This window comes from Rissa tridactyla, chromosome 3 (genome assembly GCF_028500815.1).
Source record: "Rissa tridactyla isolate bRisTri1 chromosome 3, bRisTri1.patW.cur.20221130, whole genome shotgun sequence".
Taxonomy (NCBI): Eukaryota; Metazoa; Chordata; class Aves; order Charadriiformes; family Laridae; genus Rissa; species Rissa tridactyla.
In genome coordinates, this window is record NC_071468.1 from 45,271,190 (window position 1) to 45,289,822 (window position 18,633).

At 42.9% G+C, this 18,633-nt stretch overlaps 1 protein-coding gene across 1 annotated transcript in view; it reads right to left on the minus strand.

Moving 5' to 3' along the window:
- Positions 1–9,025: 9,025 nt before the first annotated feature.
- The window catches only part of KCNK1 (potassium two pore domain channel subfamily K member 1), a 37,912-nt gene continuing 28,304 nt past the window's right edge, over positions 9,026–18,633 (minus strand). Inside the window, exons 2-3 of the mRNA XM_054196704.1 lie at positions 17,596–17,991; positions 9,026–14,753 (exon numbers count right to left, since the gene is read on the minus strand). Of these exons, the coding sequence (XP_054052679.1) occupies positions 14,494–14,753; positions 17,596–17,991 (656 nt within the window). The 3' untranslated portion in view covers positions 9,026–14,493. The remainder of the gene's footprint in view (positions 14,754–17,595; positions 17,992–18,633) is intronic.

Here is an 18,633-nt window from a genome sequence, read left to right on the forward strand (position 1 = left end):
AGTAAAGGTAGCAAACGTGTTTAGCTAAAAGAAAATGACAACATTTTAAAGACAGCATTGAGTGTGATTTGGGGGCAGGATTTGGTCCATTGGGGAATAATGACTCCCCCTTTAAGGTAATATCTACTTTATCTGTTGGAAAAAAATACAGCTATGTTTACTCTTCATTGGTATTTGCCCAACAGACAATATTGTCTAGTTTTGAAAACACATCAGGCCACACAAAAGAGCTGCCAGATTCTTACTGAGCTGATGATGATTCCTTTTGTATCCTTGTTTTCCTTATCTTGGGATCCAGGCTGTCATCTTTAATTATTTTTAAATGAACTGCCGCATCTTATCTCTTTTAGAATATTTTGTCCTCTGTTCACTCTTGTATCTCTTCCTTATTCACAACATTAAAAGGCAAGAATTGTGATTCTTCTTCTTTGATGATTAGTGTTTTAGCTCATTGCTTCTTAAATTGGGAAAACTTTTAAAAAACCAATTTATACCCAGCTCTCCTATTCTGGTTCTCTCCTTCCTGGCTGCTCAGCTCATTCCAGCAGACTTTTCTCATGTGCTGGATGATGAAACACCATGTCCTCCAGCTTGCCTGGCGTGTATCAGCTACGTGATGTTGGAGCAGAAGGACTCCTAGAGACTAGAAGAGGTGATACACAAACCCGCTTGCTTTATCTGCATTACTCCACTTCTCCTGCCGCATTAACTGCAGGTCTAACATTGTGACCACTACGCCCCTCCCTGCCAGCGCTAACGCCATGGCCCTTTCCACCCTGCTTGACACAGCTTTTGTTAATAACTACTATCTGTTTAGGCACAATGCATTTCTGCACGGAGTTTGCAGTCTCCAGGCTGAACTTCATACCAAAGAAATATAGTATTTCACAATTGTACCCTGCTCTGCAGGAAGGAGTGACTATAGAATCATAGAATCACTGAACAGTTTGGGTTGAAAGGGACCATAAAGATCATCTAGTTCCAACCCCCCTGCCCTGGGCAGGGACACCTCCCACTAGATCAGGCTGCTCAAAGCCCCATCCAGCCTGGCCTTGAACACTTCCAGGGATGGGGCATCCACAACTTCCCTGGGCAACCTGTTCCAGTGCCTCACCACCCTCACAGTAAAGAATTTCTTCCTAAGAAGAATATGCCTATCAGTGTACATGAATATACCCATCAGTGAACGTCCCTGTCACGAGGCTTGGATATGGTCTGGAGGGTCGGGACAAACACCAAAGGGACTGCCATTTAGTATAAAATTTTAAGAACTCTTGCTGTGAGTGGCATGAAGAGACTGCAAACCTTTTTTCGACGTTTCAAGTGTTTGTGAGATGTCCATATGAGCCTTCCTAACCCTTTGGTATCTAAATATTCTTAGATCTCCAGGGCTTTCACCTGCTATCCCCATCTGTGACATGGTGGGCCCCGTGTGGTCGCTGTGTTAGGGCCAGCCAGCAGCAGCCACTCACTGGTCACTATTGTGGCCTGGGAGAGGAGAAACCTGCACCATCTGGTGGAGCTGTCTGGGGGGGCTGAGGGCTATTTTCAAAGGTGACTTTGGCGTGTAGGCGCTTCTTTAGAAAACAGGCAGGTGGTCTAGACTGATAGAGCTCTGGGTGGGAGAGGTGGAATTGTGACACTTAGAAGCCAGCTTTTCTTTAAGATTATTTTGATTGTGGGCTCTTATTCACAAAAATCAAAGCCTGATCTATACAATCTAGTCCCACTATAGCAGGGACAAAATGTAGATAAACCTGGGTAGCTACAGTTCTATTTGTTCAGCACAACACATGCTTCTAGTGATCAATAAAATACAAATTTGGAAAAGCGGGGACTGAGTGAAATAGGTTTTTAGCATTTTGATTATCACAGGCAGAATGTAATGAAGTAGCTCTGTGCCTTACCACTCAAATTGGCATCTTATAATGTAGGAGTGTGCCTCTCGGGAGACATTTATTTAATATTTTATCATATTAGTCTTAAAATTAAGAAATATTCTGTACAGAATTACAATCACATGAACCTGCAAATACAAGAGGGCAGGTAAAAGCTTAGACACGCAGATGCAGGGTAGAAGAGGACCAAGTACACAGATTAGTGAGAAGAGAGAATGTGACACTGGGCAACAAGCTGCGCTGACACGGACATGGAAATAATTAGAAGTGTCCCAAAGAGTGGTGTACAGCACCCAGCAACGCAATCGGAGCTGCACACCGGAGAGCAGAACAGTAACTGGCATCAGAGCAGAAGCCGAAATGAAAGCTGACAGTGGAACAAATGTTGGTCGGTAAAACACGGGCTGATTATATACCAGTTAGCATTGATTTGGATGCCAAGAATAACAGCAGGCACTGGAACAGAGTGGGGGAGCGCGAGGCACTGAGAAAGAGCTCGGCACAACAGAGCAGGAGATGATTAAACAAACAAACAAACAACCCCCTACCCCAAGGAGGAAATAATTAAAGCGGCACAAGCAGGGAGCCGCAGCTGCCTTCTGTGGGGAGCAAATTCTGCGGCGAGCTGGCAGACCTGGAAAGCCAGCAAATGGCAACGTTAAATTACTGGGGGGAAAATGAATCGGTGTTACCCGTTAGCCAGCATATGTTTGACCTTGCTGAGAAAAGGGGCATAAGCGCTTTTATTAATGACCATGGCGAGGAGATGGGCCGGCGTGGAAGGAGCTTTGATTTCCAGACCATCTGCCGTCCTGCCTGCCAAGCGACGGTAAGGCTGGCGGCCACCGGCCAGCCCTGGCCCAGGACAGCGTCCCTTCTTACAGGCAAGGGGAGGCCTGCTCATCTGCAGTTGTCCCATGCAGGAGGGTCTCATTTAACTTTTGAGCACCGGCATTTGGATTTGGGGACCTGTTGGAAGTTGTCGTGCCAACAAAAGGCACTGTTCACCCGGCGAGCAGCATGTCCGGGCTCTGTGTGGCCAGGAGGCGGCCTTATCAGGCCTCTCTCTTACTAGGAGAAAGGGGAGGATAACAAGGAGAAACAGCCAATAGGTTAAACTATGTCAGATCTTGTATTTCATGATATATAGAGCCTGTGTTTCTGCATCCATCAAGCCATTTCCTATTTCTTTCAAGCACACGTAGCAAGTATTTTTCGTCTCCTTTGTTACCTTTTGTCGATGAGCAGGGGTAAAGTTAAGCAGATAACAAACCCCATCATGTTCACTGAAGAGAATTAGAAAATGTGATCATAGAAATGGCTGGCTATTATGTACAAATGCATACAGATGGAGAGTGCTAAAAAAAAGGTTATTCCAGTCGATAGCACAGATTGGCTGGCCTCGCCTCTACAGAAGAATTTAGTACAGCGACTCACAAGGATTTGTTTGTAAAGCTGGGATGTACCACAAGAATTATAAACAGCGTAAGGACCTGGGTGAAGGGGACAGTATAAGAAGATCCATTGGTAGGGGTGTTACCAGCACATATCTCCAATTGCAAATTAGCCCATTTCCCTTCAAGCCTATGGTGCAAGACAAGGCCTGTGTTTACAATGGATGACTGGGTTATTTCATAGGAAGAGTTGGGTAGGAGTGTGAAATGCGGTGGGGAAAAAAGTGTAGGATAATTCACCTGGGGTCAAAGAAGAAGGTCTGCTGCTGCGGGCTGAGGTGGTGTGAAGGGATGCTGGGGAGGAGGGTGATGTGCGTGCACTGCAAAACCATCCACTGCTGCTGCTTCGCCTCCTGCTCCAACAGCCAGGGAGGATGCGGTAGCAGATCCCAGAGGGGGCAGGTGAAACGTTTTCCACCATGGCAGGGAAGGCTCCGGTACTGGCTAAGGCACCGCAACAGCCTCATTGAGCTGTTGGTGTGCCCTTCTCATCGCCTGCCTTTCAAAAAGATGATTTTTTTTACACAGACAAATGGGAAAAGAGGTACTGAGAAAGAAGAGATGATTGGCTCTGTTTCCTAAGGGTAGATTAAATAGCCTGTCTTGTGTAGCTGTGTTAACAGAAGACTGGGAGAGGGTTGGATTACATTTAAGAAATACATACGGGAAGGGAGGGGAATTATTTCCATTCAGATAAAAGCTGCTACAAGATCAACCAGTTGTACACTGACCCTGAAAGAATTTGAGTAGAAAAGAGGAAGAAGAGATTTAACATTCAGAAATAAAGTGCCGGAGCAGCCTTTGAACAGGGATGCTGGGAGAAGGTATCTGGCTGTTACAAGATAACATTGGATTAGGTTACGGAAGAGATTGTGTGAACACAGGGATGGTTCTCGGTTTTTGGAAATGATGGTGTAAGAGATGGGGTTTCAATTCCTTTAGTGTTATTCAGAGTTCCAGTTGAAAGGAGACAGTCACGTGTGTTTGTGACACTAGGTCTAACCATTCGATCCCATGCTAGGCCAGTTTCCTGGTTATCCTCAGGCTCCAGGATAGATTTTCTCCTTCTTGCTTGATGTTGTTCATTTTGATTTTGATTTTTACTCTTCCTTAGGGCACTACAGCTGTTGCGGGCAGCAACAGGGTGTTGGTCCAGGTGTGTGGATGCCTCAGTGGCACAGAGACCATTTTGAGGCACCCCACCAGCTGGTGTCCCCCCTGGCCCCAGAGTGGTCCAGGTCAGCTGAGACAATTTTGCTTGTTTTTTTTCCATGAAATTTTGAGTTGCATTAGAAACGATGGGGGAAGACTCTCATGTTTGGCAGCTGACAGAGTATGAAACTGAAGGAAAGAATATAATCAAGAAAGGCATTGCCATCTGCAACTGAGAAATCCTTGCAACTGATGGAATTTTTCCTCTGACCTGGGCTCAGTCCAGTCCTGCAAACATTTCCACACATAAGTACATCTGGCTTGGGAGAGGCCCTCTGATTTTGGGGGAAATTTACCTACGGAAACCACGAGTATTTGTAAAGTAGGGCTTTCAACCTGTACCCTTCCCAGGCTGAACGCTCATCCAGGCTTTCTTATTTTATTAGAACACCTATGAAGTGACACCAAATAGAAAACATTGCATATAAATTCCCTAAGAGGTAACAACCCATTTAAACACAGCCAAAGGAGCTGTTATTTAAAGTGCATATTTTTCACCCAGGAATATTTCCCAGCCGCTAATCAGCAGCGTAAATGGGCACGAAGCCTTTTTAGCTCAGCAGGAGTACTGTTCACCCCAAACCTCCTTCAGAACCAGTGCCATCAAATACACCACACTGGATGTATTTAGACTAAACCATTTGACAGCAGCATCTCTCAGAGGTCCAATAACTGAGTAAGACTTAAACCTGTTAAAAACATATGCAGCTCTGCCGTGGCTTTAATACATGCCTACAGCCGATATGAAGCCTAAGTCTCTATTTGTTTTGAGTTTGTCCCCCTCTAGATGATAAATATTTATCCAGCACCTCCCAGCCTGTCACAAATATTTTCCTGTAATCCATTTAGCTGAGCTTCAGATTAAACAGTTTCATATAGAAGAAGAGCTATTAATGCTACGCCTCGTGCGCAGCATTAAAGTTTGGATGCGAAACAGGCAAAATTTACATTAAAACTGCTAAGCTCCCATGGGAGCGTGTACCGTGGCTGCTGCGTGGGGCCGAGAATACGAATTGAATTTAAGCAAGAGAGGAGCAGAAATTCACATCCCAGCTGAATGCCCATTCCTGCTTCCTCACAGTCCTTCAGAGACCTGTTAAGGAGCTGAATTTGGGCTCTTGGGATTGAGGGAAAAGTCCCAGGTCTCACACACATTTCTGATTCTCGGATAAACTCTGTGTGTCAATACATTAATCTCTGGTAAAATAGTAGCACAAATGTGAAGGGGACAGAATCTGCCTGCATTTCTGGGGCAAGATAGAGCCATGATCTATCAGCAGCCTGGTTTGTAAAATCAATAAATGAGATAAACTTCGTTCCTTTTGAGAGAGGTGCAAAACTACTGGCTGAAATTGGAGCGATAATTCCTTGTATTATTCCACACATGGGTTTTCTACTGATTTTATATCTCACAAGACGTGAGGGGCTATTAAAATGCTAGATTGACCACGTGGCCTCGGGGAATGCCTCATGGAGCCACCAGCATGCCGGCTTTGGGACGCCACCATGTTGCTGATGCAATGCCTCTAGAAATAATTTCAAAATAAACTTGGACTGCGTTCAAGAAGGGTGGTACCTCCTGGATTACAGGATGACTGCAAAGCGTAACAGCGATAACAAGGTAGAAAAATAGCAGAAGCAAATGGCTGTGTTAACTATCCCGCTTGGTCAGTTTGGTGCACATGCATCCCCTTCTTTCTTGGGATGCGGCAAAGGGACCTTCCCGGGGTCTTGCTGAACTGGCGTTGTGTGCTTTCTACTTATTCCTGCTTCTCTGCTCCGGCTGTCATCTCTGGGAGTTTCCCACAGGCTTAGATTTTGCAGCTGGGGAAGAAAGTCCTGGGTAACCGTTTGCCCAGCGGATCTATTTTTGGTCAAGCATTCAGCGTCAGTCTCCTGTCTGTGTGCAGATCAATACATCATTCTGTTTAGTCACCAAATCCACGTTTACGGGCATTCAGGACTAAAACCATTGGAAAAACTATTGACGTTTTTAGATTAGCTTTCGTTTCAATGCATAACATGCAAAGAAAAAAACGTAAACCTTATTTAGCCTCCTTTGTGAGAAGATGAAATAGCAATACTTGCAACATCAAAATAACCACTAACTTGGCAGATACTCACAAGTTTTTGGATTGTTTGGAGGTGGGTTCTCGGTGTCTGACTCGGGACATTGCCTTACCCACCTCGGTATCCCAGAATTAGGGCTCTTGCCTCATCTCTAAAAGGAAATTGCAGCCTCAGCTGCACTTTAATCAAAGCCAGCCCTCACTAGGGGGGTCGCAGCACGAGCGTCTCCAGTGCGCATCACAGGGGCACGGTACAGCCCTAGAGCAGCTCCAGCGAACGCAAGAGACTATTTTTTTGAGCTGTACCCTGAAGTTAATAAAAACACATCTCCCCTGTCTCTGCAGTGCCCTGCCGGCAAGGTGCTTCACTGCCTACCAAGGGAGAGTGTATACTCTCAGATGCGCCTGCTCAGCACCTTGTTGATGCCCGAGGTGCTGCCAGGAGGGCAGGAGGGTTGACGAGTTACCCCTATTGCCTGAAACTAGTGCTCTGAGACTGCCTGAAACAAATGTGTAATTCCCCCTTCCGGCAGGTCAGCCGATGTTTCTCTGAGCTCCGGCAACCTCTGGCATCCTGAGGTTCAACACAAGACACAAACAGCTCCTGCCCAGCAGGCTGGGCAGATGGGCTGGGAGGGGGTTACCAAGCTCCTGGCTCTCATAGGGTGCAGCAAATAGTGTTTAAAATCAATGTCTCTGTTTCAGACACTTAGGAGCATCTGGGCCAGAGAGGACTTGATCCTGCCGTAGCCTCTCTCCTATCCCCATGCATCTCCCCCAGGATTAGCAGGGGTAGGGACAAGTATCTCCTGAACCGCAGCCCGAGCTGTGCCAGCTGAGAGGGGATGACGGGAAACCTGGGGTCAACAGGGAGATGGAAAGCAGGGTGGTGGGGGCATGGTGGCTAATGCCATCTCCCCCTTTCTGCTCCATGGCCACAGCCATGGCCATCTCCCCTTTCTGCTCCATGGCCACAGCCCAGCCCCTCTGCAGAGGGACCACCCTGGATACTGGCAGGAGTGTGGCACCCTGCTTTCAGAGCCTGCGCCGAAAAATGCATGTTGAAAAACTGAACCAGGAATGAGCCGAGCTTTTGACAAGATGCTGGTGTTCAGCACCCAGAGGAGCTCAGCCTGCTTCACCTATTAAGGAGGACACTGAGGGATGTTCATTCTTCTCAGGGCAAGCTGATAGCTAATGTGATGTGGTCTGTCACCTAGCAGACAAAAACATAACAAAGCCCTATATAAATGCTGCTTTTGGAATGATTCATCAGAAATCGTGCAGCCAGACAAAGGAAGCAGGAAATTTTTAACAGAGAAGGTAATTAGCTTCTGGGACAGGGGACAAGAGCTGGGCAGAGTCTCTATCAGACTTGGACATCTGATCTGTCCTAACACAGCTACTGCCGATGTGTCTTGGGTCCTGTAAGGGGTCAGGGAAGGGCATCACAAGGGTCATTTCTGCCTTTAAAAGGCAGAAGTGCATCTTTTTTCTCAACACCTCCTAATTTTTACGGGTTCACTAGTTTCTACTTCTCTGTTTCTTTGCAGTACACTTCAAAGCCCCCCACAACTCAAAGTGGACGATTAGAAGTTAAGTAACTTCAAAAAGCAACACCGCTCCCTTTGATAATCCTGATACATCAAATTATTTCCTCCTTCCTTCGCGTTGCAGCAGGCGCAGGTCCTTCCCCAGGGGCTTGGGCAGGCTTCTGCCCCTGCCCCCTCCAAGTCCCGCTGTGTCCCCTCCTTTACTGTCCGTCTTTGCTATTTACCTTCAGCCTCGGAGCAGCTGCAGTCTCTCCTCTTGCATCCCAGGGATGCTGCTCTCCCCTTGCCGCTATCCTGGACTGCCCCATCGTCTCAAGGCTGGGGATGTTGCCTGCAAGCCTTCCTGGAGCGAAGGTTGCCTGCACGGGCCTGGGAGCCAGGGGACTGTCACGGTTCAGCAGCACCAGGTCAAGCTTCCTGGGAGGCGGCGTATGAAATAAGGCCATCTTCTTCTTCTGCATTGATTTTTTTTTCTTTTCTCTGAACATGCAGTAGGAAGCTTGAGTCAAACGGAGTGTGGATTTTAATTTTTGCACAATAAATTTCAAACAAGGCCTTATTACCCCATGCAAATAGGATTAATCTGCAAAAGCAGCTAACTAAACATTTGGGAGACTTAATCCCAAAGGTGATATTGTACTTTATTACTGGACATCAATGTTTTTTGCATCTCCGTTCAGAAAGCATGCCTCAAATCACAACTGCCAATTCCTAAACAAATTTAACAGATCTTTGCCCATAATCAGGAAACCAGCCCACGAATGCAGAATTAGGATTTGCTAATTTCCATTTAAACTGATACTACAGTTTGCTGTTTTCTGTTTATGCCAGCATGCCAATTAATTTTTGCCCATGTGTGACTGAGACAGGAGCTTTACAGTTGTAGGATAATGCGGCATTGCAGGCCAGAATAAAATTAGAGTCTAAATAACGCCCAGAAGCACAGCCATGATGCACTTAAAAAGAAAAATAAAATAATTTAATTCTTCTAGATGAGCTATTAGTTTTTACGGTCATTACGTTACCAGCAGCATGAACTTTGGCTGACGTACAGAGAGTGCAGCCGAGTGAATCGTACAGTCCTTATATGCCAGACGGTGGAACACGGTTTAGATATAAAGAACTGGTGCACCTAGTGGTGGCGGCAGCTGAAGCCCACGTATCCTCATGGGCAGGGATGGGGCTCTCCCAGTGACCAGCTGTCCCCTCGCCTATTCCCATCACCGCTCCTCCTTAGGGCAGGTGGTATTTGAGTCCCTTTTGGTCTCACCTCACCCCCTGCTGAAGCGGCCCAGCAAGGTATCAGTGAATATTGAGAGCCACATTCTTAAATGGGGAAGATAAATTCAGAAGGTTGAGCGGGTTGATCAGTCTCAAAAAATTAGGCATAGAGAAACTTAAGTCCCAATTCTATGTGCTACGCTGGATGCTTGCAGATATATACTCTATGTGCAAAACTACAAGACCTCTGGGATTAGCACAAAATGGGTCTGAGGAGCCTTGAGCCTCCCAGCAGAGTGGGTTTCTCACTTTTTAAGATAGAGGTTTCACTTTTCGCTTTCCAGACAGCCTGGCCTTTAAAAAAGGGAGGTAACCCCAGGGCCAGGCAGTGCCCTGAGCCACATTTGCCCCTGGAAAGTGTCAGCGGTGATGCTGATTTACGCTCCTGCTCATGGGCCTGAACACTTAGTGACCTTAATACAGAAAAACTTGTTATGATGACAAGTATAACTTGCTTCAGGGAGCACAGGGACCATCTACGCTAGGGAAATGCCAAACTGCTTTCCTGATTCATGGTACGTACAGTGCAACTGAAGTAATTGAGAGCCACAGATTATAGACAAATTGTCAAAAAGCATAATTCCACTGAACTTCATTTCAGATGACTTTTGGCAATGTCCTTCCTTCCTTCCTCTGGAAGCATTTTCCTTTTACTCCTAGCGACAGGCAGCAAATCCTGGTGAAAACTATGTTGTCACTTAGCAGTCTGCCAGGATGATTTTGTCCTGACGTTGGCTGTCAGCCCGTGCACCTGCTCCCAGCCACACTGTCCCTCCTCGTTACCTAAATCTGTCATTTGGCCCCAATTGCCACACGTGAGGTAGTCCTGTTGTCAGCTAAGGCAATGGCTCTGAGAAACCGGCATCACCACCAGCAAAGTAACTCTGCATCACAGCACCCATGATCAGTGGTAACACGATGACCTTTGAAGGTGATTGGGACAAGAAATCCATGGTAAAAAGCAAGTAGAATGGTAACTTAGGAAGCGATGTGACTAACACTGTAGGCATTAAAACACACATCAAGTGCTTAATACGCATTAACGAGCATGTGAATTTGCAGAGCTAGTCACGGTGATTTCAAAAATTACTGTTTCTCTTTGAAAGAAACAATATGAAGATGCACACTTTTTTGGCTATCTAGGAGCTTCACGATACCTATTATGATAATAGCGGTTACTAGCGGAACTCTCTGCAGAGAACAGAAACCCTGTTCGTTTGTACCAGTGCGCACCTGGAATAACACTGCTTCCAGCTATAGTAACTTTCTTTTGCTTCAGCAGAAAGCAGAATCTAGAAGAATGAATAAAACAGAATAGCATTAGGGCAGTAATGATTTTAGCAATTTATGGTTCATCTCAGCATACTTCTGACTACTATTTACAAAGCAAACGGTAACGTGGAGTTGCAAGATTTAGCATCAGCAAACAGGTTTGGTCCACCCAGAGGACAACCATCTCCAAGTAACAGCACATAAAAGGACTTCCCCTTCTTTTCTTCCCTTTTTCAGGAGACCATCCCATGCAGTGACAGTGTTAGTGCTACCCGGCCTGCTTACTGCAAAGCACTTAACTTGAAACTGCTTTGTGGGAAAGAAAGAGGTCATCTTCATTTGATCCGGTGCAGGACAGGACTGACCACGACAGAGCACGCACATCCGTGTACCACACCTTCTACGCAGCACAGCTACACCGACCTTCCATACCTCCTAGATACACCCAACTAGGCAACTTTTGTAGGACTGGCATTAAAGCTGCAAACCACCCAAGTCTCTGAAGCTACCTACTTAGTGTGATTGGTGAACCTTCGGAAGAAACTCTTAGGGAAGAGGACATGTTCTCAAAGGGACAAACGTGGCTGTTGCTCAGCTCCAAGATCAAAACTCAAGCAGGTTCCTTCCCCCAACACAACTGAATGGCCTGCCAGTTCTTTCCCTTGAAATAATAATAAAACACATTTATATTTAATGACTGAAAGACAAAGAGAAGACAGCAAATGTCAGACGTAGCACAGGAATAAAGCTGTTAATGGGATATATGCCTGGATCAATCGAAGACAGGAGAGTGAGGACAGGACCCAGGCACTTCTCTTCTGCGTACAAATCATTTGCTCACATTTCTAACTCTCTCTTGCCACTTCTGTTGCAGCACTGTTGTTTTACGATCCATGCTCTCCATTTGGGTTTATGTGCACCCACTTCACAGTTCATCTCTGGGAAAGATACACACTTTATACTAAGGTTCTTGGACGACAATCTTTCTCCTAATCTGGATTCCAGTTTTAACTATTTGATCTTGTGTGTTAGCTTCACATGAAGATGTAAAAGCTGTAGGAAATGAAGGCCATTATTTTCATCAGTGGTTCCGATAACCTGCAATGACAGTTTTTCAGATTTCCTCAAGTATTGGTTATAAAGACCAGATAAATGTCATGCCACTATTTTTTATTTGCTACAATCAGTCAGCATCTGAAACAAACACACGTCGGAATGCTTTTTTCTATAGGAATCATCAATGCAACACTAAGCTACAATTAACAGAAAAGTTAAGTAACACAATCTGGCAATAATTGCCCCTCTTCGAGTTGAGGAAGGCTAACTAAAGGATGCACAATCTTGACAAAGGCAGGCAGGATTTTTGCACAGTATGTGCGCACACACGCACCACTAAAGAAAATACTCCCCATTTCATAGTGCAGGCAAGCAAAAGCCAGACTTTTTATTTAAGTTTAAAATAACAAATACTCACCTACATCACAGTACACTGCTTAGTTTATCGCTTCTGCTTTTAATTCTGTGCTTTCATTTAACGTGTCTACATTTTGCAATTGTGTACACGCTGCAAAATTAACTTTGTAAATCATTTAGCATCTGTGCATATTCTTTAGAGCTCAATGTTACACTGAAATTAAAAGAAATCTTGAATTTTAAGGTACTGAAAACAATCAATAAAATTCCACTGAAAAAAAGCCAGTATAAATGTTTCTTGTAGTACAGTACTCTTAATTTTATGTCAGTGTCATTTTAATGCCATAGTTTTCAATTATTGACTGTATAAAGAGAAGCCTAGGGAAAAAAATTATCTAAAATGCCATTCCTAAGTCTGTTAAACTCTGGTGATTTATGATATATGTACAGTATATAAATATATTTATGTATATATGTACATATACATTGGTTAACATTCATTATAAATAGAACTGTGTTAAGTTAAGCAGTATAAAAATAGCCACTTTCCTGGGAACATGCAAACACAGTATGCTCTCACCTAATCTATAAAATCTGAAACAACCTCTGGTTTTCTATAAATATAAATTTTAATTGAAGACTTTCAGCTGATTTAACCATAAAGTCAGTTTTTCCAGTAAAGATATAAAATCTGTTTGATGCGAACTGTAATTAAGCTCAAACACAGTATATTTTGGGTTATTTACTTTCAAGTATTTTTCCCATGTGCGCTAAATCTAGACACACTGCATTTTTTTCTGTTACAGTAAAATATTATTCAGCTCTAAACACTAAAAGCCAAATTACAGGCAATCTGGCATGCTTGCGCTGCAGGGAAAAGGCTCTCCTCTACACTATTCCTATGTGGGAGGCTGTCCTAATATGGCTATTTGTGCTCCAGATCTTTTGTTCATTGCAAAGCATTATCAAAATTCCCATATCGTAGATTCTTAAGGCCAGAAGAGAGAGTACTGCAACCACTTAAGCCTCATCTCCTGCTCACTGAAATTCACTCCGAGGTCCCTGCATTCAGCACAGTGACTGGTAGCTGGACTAAAACACCTCTCCTGTTACAGCCACAGAGGTTCCAGCTTCAGAAGTTGAGCGAGATCTCCACTTTTTAGTGACTTTTCCCAAGGGGAAAAAATTTCGGTTCCATCCGAACCAAATGTGACATTTTTCCTTTTTTCTTGCCATATGAAAAACTGAAAAATTGTTTTGCCCTGAAACATTCCCTTCTCCTCCAAAATGCTCTGACTACTAGTTAGAAAAGCAAAAGAAAAAGGGGCTACCTTCAAAGGTGACACTATTTCTGTTCCTCCGCTTACCTATCAATCAGCTCAGCAGAGAGCACACATTGGGTTGGACTGTGGAAGAAACAGCACTGAATCCTTCTGCTGAACAGATTTCAACCATCTACTAGAAGAATGCCATAAGCACATGACTATATCAATCATGGCATCTGCCGAATTTCAGTTCTCTTTTTCATTCCCCTCCACGCCATAGCTAAAAACCCACTCCTACCCATTTCGGAGGACAGAAATGCAGCTGTCTCCCTTCCCTATAGCCCCATCTCACCCAGCACTTTAAATTGGTCTCGCTACCTCTCAGAGTTTACAAAAGTATCTCATGCAAAGACAAACAGCATGGAAGACTCAAGGCACACTCTCTTCAGGACAACATTTTTCTTGTGATTGAGGGACATTTTAAGGAAGTAGGAAACTTGAGTGTAAACGGCACGGGCAAAGGAAGGACTGGAGCCTTGTTTTTTCATTCCTAGAATTATTACTTGCACCTGCAAATCACTGGGATGATCTAGATACCCCCTGCTCCAGCAGATCTATAGATGTTTTCCAGATTAAGATGTTTGGTGTGTTTGGATTAAACCTGTGACTACGCTTCTGACAGTCAAAAGTGCACATCCCAAAATTTGCTCTGTCACCCAGTCGCAAGATGGGGCGTGCAACTAAATGAGATGGACGCCAGTGAAGGCCTGCTCTCCTACAATATCTGTTGCTTGTGCAAGCCTTTCTCTCTGGCACATCTGAAAGTGGAACACCTAACTCCTTATCCCTCAAGCAAAATGGCCTAATATTCCCAGCCATACCCTACGTTTTTTCCCTTTTCCCAGGGTGGCTCCCACATTTTTCCCAGAAGTCTTTTCTATGTCAAAAGTGATGAATCCTTGTTAAAGTAGCACAGTCTTCCAGGTTTTATATTTTCAGAAAAAAAATATGAGGCGTTCTATTTCTTATGGTAAGTAGCATAAATGCACCAAAACAACAGTATGGATACCCCTGTATTAATTGTTTAAAGAGCTGTCATTGGAAGTTGGGGACTGGGAAGTCACAAAAGGCTCGTTTGCCTTCTGATCGTCCTTCATGGAGGCTGCTTGGTCTGAGATGGAAGAGAAGGAGAGCTGGTCATGTTCCATTATATGCACTTGGTCGTCTTCCTTGTCCTTCTTCACATAAAACAACTTCCTAAACTTTTTGAGCTCATGGAGTTCACAAAAAGTCTCGAGAACTACCAACATTGCGATAAGGCCCAGCAACAGATAACCTGGGTACAAAAAAAAAAAAAAAAGTGCTTAATTATTAGCAATTTAAGTGGGCCTAGCACAGTTTTAACCCTGTAACTTTTCCCACCTGTCATCAGAAAAAACAGTTTTTTCTTTATGACCCAGTTTCAGAGCTCTGTAACCCACTTCGGACTGTCAAATCCTTTTTTTCCTTTTTCATTCTACAGTCAACAAGATCCCACATAATCAAAAACGTAACCCTAGTGGCTCTAATTCTGTTACAACTGTACAAAAGAAAAATATGTAAAGGCATTAAATGAAACAGAACACTAAAATTTACCACATGCGCACTCCCCCACTTACTTATGACCTTCAAGATTAAGTGCTCTTCAAAAGATTTTTTCCCTTAATGTTCCTATATGTTACAAATAGAGGTGAAAATATGGCAGCTAATTATGGTTATTCGTTGTTTGTAACAGTTTAGCAGGAGAAATCACTTATGTTTCCTGAAAACTTTTGAAGTATTTTTCCTTTAAAATTACAAGATGACATCCAACACCCTGAAGTAAGTAGAAAAAAAAAAGCAGCTAGAAATCTGTACAAAAATGATAAAATCAAAGTGAAAATTTACTGTAAAATTATTGCTGATACTTTAAAAACCCGACAAAGTTGCTATATCTGATGACACCTTAAAGATTATTTGGAGTGTTTTACTAATATACATAAAGTATCCAAACTTGAAGTGTTATGTAAACGATATTACTGATGACTTTGGTGGTGTACTGACTCTGATTATTAAAGGTAATAGTCAACTGTCACAGACTAAGACTTTTGGAAATGGAGCTTTGTATGGTTAACAGCTCACTATACCCTTTTTTTTTTTTCCTCTTCATATGCATTTGAGGGAAGGTATTAAAATGAGCGTTTCTTAATCTCAGTGTTTCATTAGATCCCTGGTACTGCTACAATTTAACAAGGAGCATTGACTACTTGCATATTATTTCATTTCAACGAGTAAATCAAGCAGAAGCTAAGTGTATAATTATCAGTATAACATATTCATCCAAAGGCTGAACATTAAATGTGCTGAAAGATCAACACAGATTAATTATTATAATCTACCTGTGGTCACTGTTCTGTTACCTAAAGGCATAAATATTTCACTTGTAGTTACAGATTATTCACTGGCAATAACACTCTCCTTTTCCTTCCAGGAGCAGCATGAAATCAATATTGCAACACCAGGTACAGATCTAAATCAGCACTACAGCTAAAATTTATGGATTGTTTTTAAGCTTTATCTCATGACATCAAATGGGAGCTATGCCTCAACACAAAGTGGAAGTGGCAAAGCTATGCCAATTAAAAGGCATCTATAAATCTGCACTAAGAATTTTGTAATTACCTCTGAAACTCAGCCCAGCTGATCACCAATTGATTTAAAACAGGACTTGTGTTCTCCTAAAAATTCTCAACAAGCCTGTAGCACTCATGAAGCATTTTCTGATGTAGAACTCTAAAACTTCTCTTGAAGAAAATTTAGGTTCAGCAAGAGAAAACATTTTATAATTCCTGTTTGGTTCCTTGAATTGTTCACGTGAAAGGAAAAAGAACAATTTAAAAGTTATGACCTTAAAAACTGTTGAAATTAAATATTCTAAGATCATAACTTTGTTTAAAAGCTACTTTTTCCTTTTAGTATTTTCTGCAATTTATTTCCTAAGCATTCTAAAGTTTGAAAAAGGATAATTTGAGCCATAATGCTTTCTTCTGCTTTTGAGTTTTCAGACCAGCTAGAATTTTTACAAGACCTTTACTATGCGTGACTTTTTCCATTCACTTCATCATTTAGCATCCCCTGCAGATCAGCGGGGTAATAATTAAAAGCTACTGCTGGTAACATAAACACGATGGGGTAGAGGGGGAAATCTTCTGCAGTGACAACAGGCCTGACAGGAGAATAAAATGAAGTGTATTGTTGGGTAGTTCAAGGCTCTGCTTCAAGGAATGAACATTCAAGGCCCAAGCTTTCTTTAGGTAAAATACAGAACCAAGTTAACGGACACTTAATGAAGGTAAAGATTGCTGGATCACGCACAGGAGCACAGACAAATGCATACCAGCTGAAGAAATGGACCTGATGGGAAGTTTGGTTTGGCCGTTCAGATCTTTTAACCGGTGCATCTGATGACCCAGCGTGAAGCTCTATCAGAAACCAGGATGCTTTAAAACACTGCCATTGGAGAATACTGCCCTCAGCATACATTTATTAAGAATGCCAAGACAAGGATAATTTTCCCATCTCTTCTTTGGTCGAATCACTGATCACTGGGCCTCTCTTCTGTGTCAAACATAATTAAACCATTTAAATTTAACATTCGTGGTCTTATTTTGCTATCATCTCAGTCTACTTGCCTCTCTTTGACAGTCCCAGAGCCAGCTTCAGCTACCTTCTGCTACGACTGGAGTCAGAAACTTTCCTGTTCTGCCCCATTTCCTGTTGCTCCTTGATTCATCTCTGTCCACCTGTCATCTCACCTTACCGGATGACCTTAGGTTATAAGGATCATCTTCCTGGATCTGTGATACACTGAAATCTTAGCCCAAAATGCTCATAACCATTTTCATAATAGTACTGTGAGCAATTTTTTCCACTATTACTAAGAGAGTGCATAGCTATGGTTTAGCACAATGGAATTCTGGTTTTAGCCTTTTCTTTCTTAACTAAGAAAGGTTTCCTCCTCTTTGCACAACTACCTACAATGCCCAGTTTGCTAGCTGACAGCTCACAAAGCAATCAATATCCACAGAATGGAGAGGGAAAGTTGATTTTTTTTTTTTTAATAAAATGCATTTTATTTAGCTGGTTAGTTTGACACTTACATGTAATTCCAATTTTATACAGCTCTCGGAATTTTTGATTGTAGCCTTCTCCTGGCACGTAGTCTCCGAGGCCAATGGTGCTCAGGGAAATGAAACAAAAGTAAAAAGATTCCAAAAAATTCCAGTCATCTTCCAGAACAGAAAATATTGCTGCTGGGATTAAGAAGAAGAATGAGACAGTGATGAACCCAAGGACTATAGCGTGGATGATTGCAACAATCTGCTTGGAGAAGCCCCAGCGAATGTGGAAATAAAGTACAGGCCGCCTGGTGACATATACAATGATGCGCTGTACCACCGCTGTCAGGAAAAGCAGTGTAAATGGGATCCCGATGACTGAGTAGATGACGCAGAAGGCCTTTCCTCCATCAGATAAAGGCACTGTGTGTCCATAACCTGCAACAAAGCAGAGGAGGCATGGATTGAGCTAAAGCTGGGAGCTCACGTACCAATTCGATATTGGATGTATTGTGGGAGATAAAGAACTGCTTCACTATTGCTAATTCTTAATTCTGCTATTCTTGACAAATGTTTTTCAAAGGTCTGTTTCAAGGAGGCAAACAAAGCCTACGTACTAGCAATAAGCAAGTAAAAAGAAATAAATAGTTTTATATTTCAAAATTGTGAATGTAATTGTATAAATGCTTATTTTGAAGAAGGAAGTAATGCCTAGTCAGGAGGGGGAACTTATGCCCACTGTGTTTTATTCTGGGTTTTCCTGCTGACCTTTTTCCTTTAGTTTTACAAAGTGATGTAACTACTTCTACCCACCTTGTCAAGTGGAATAATCCATACTTCAGAAAAATGTTCCTAGATCTACTTTGTAGTAAAATACTCTAAGACCTTTAGTGAAAATCATTTAAATTATATAGAAGTATTATAATCACATTTCCACGCAATATACCTCTATGCTTCCGCAAGGTGTTTAGACGATAATCCATCCAAGATATCTAAAAGCAGAACAAACAGTTTCACAGCAAAACTCCTGGGATCTAACCACCGCGGCTGGATTTTTGCCTAGCCATTTATGTATTAGAA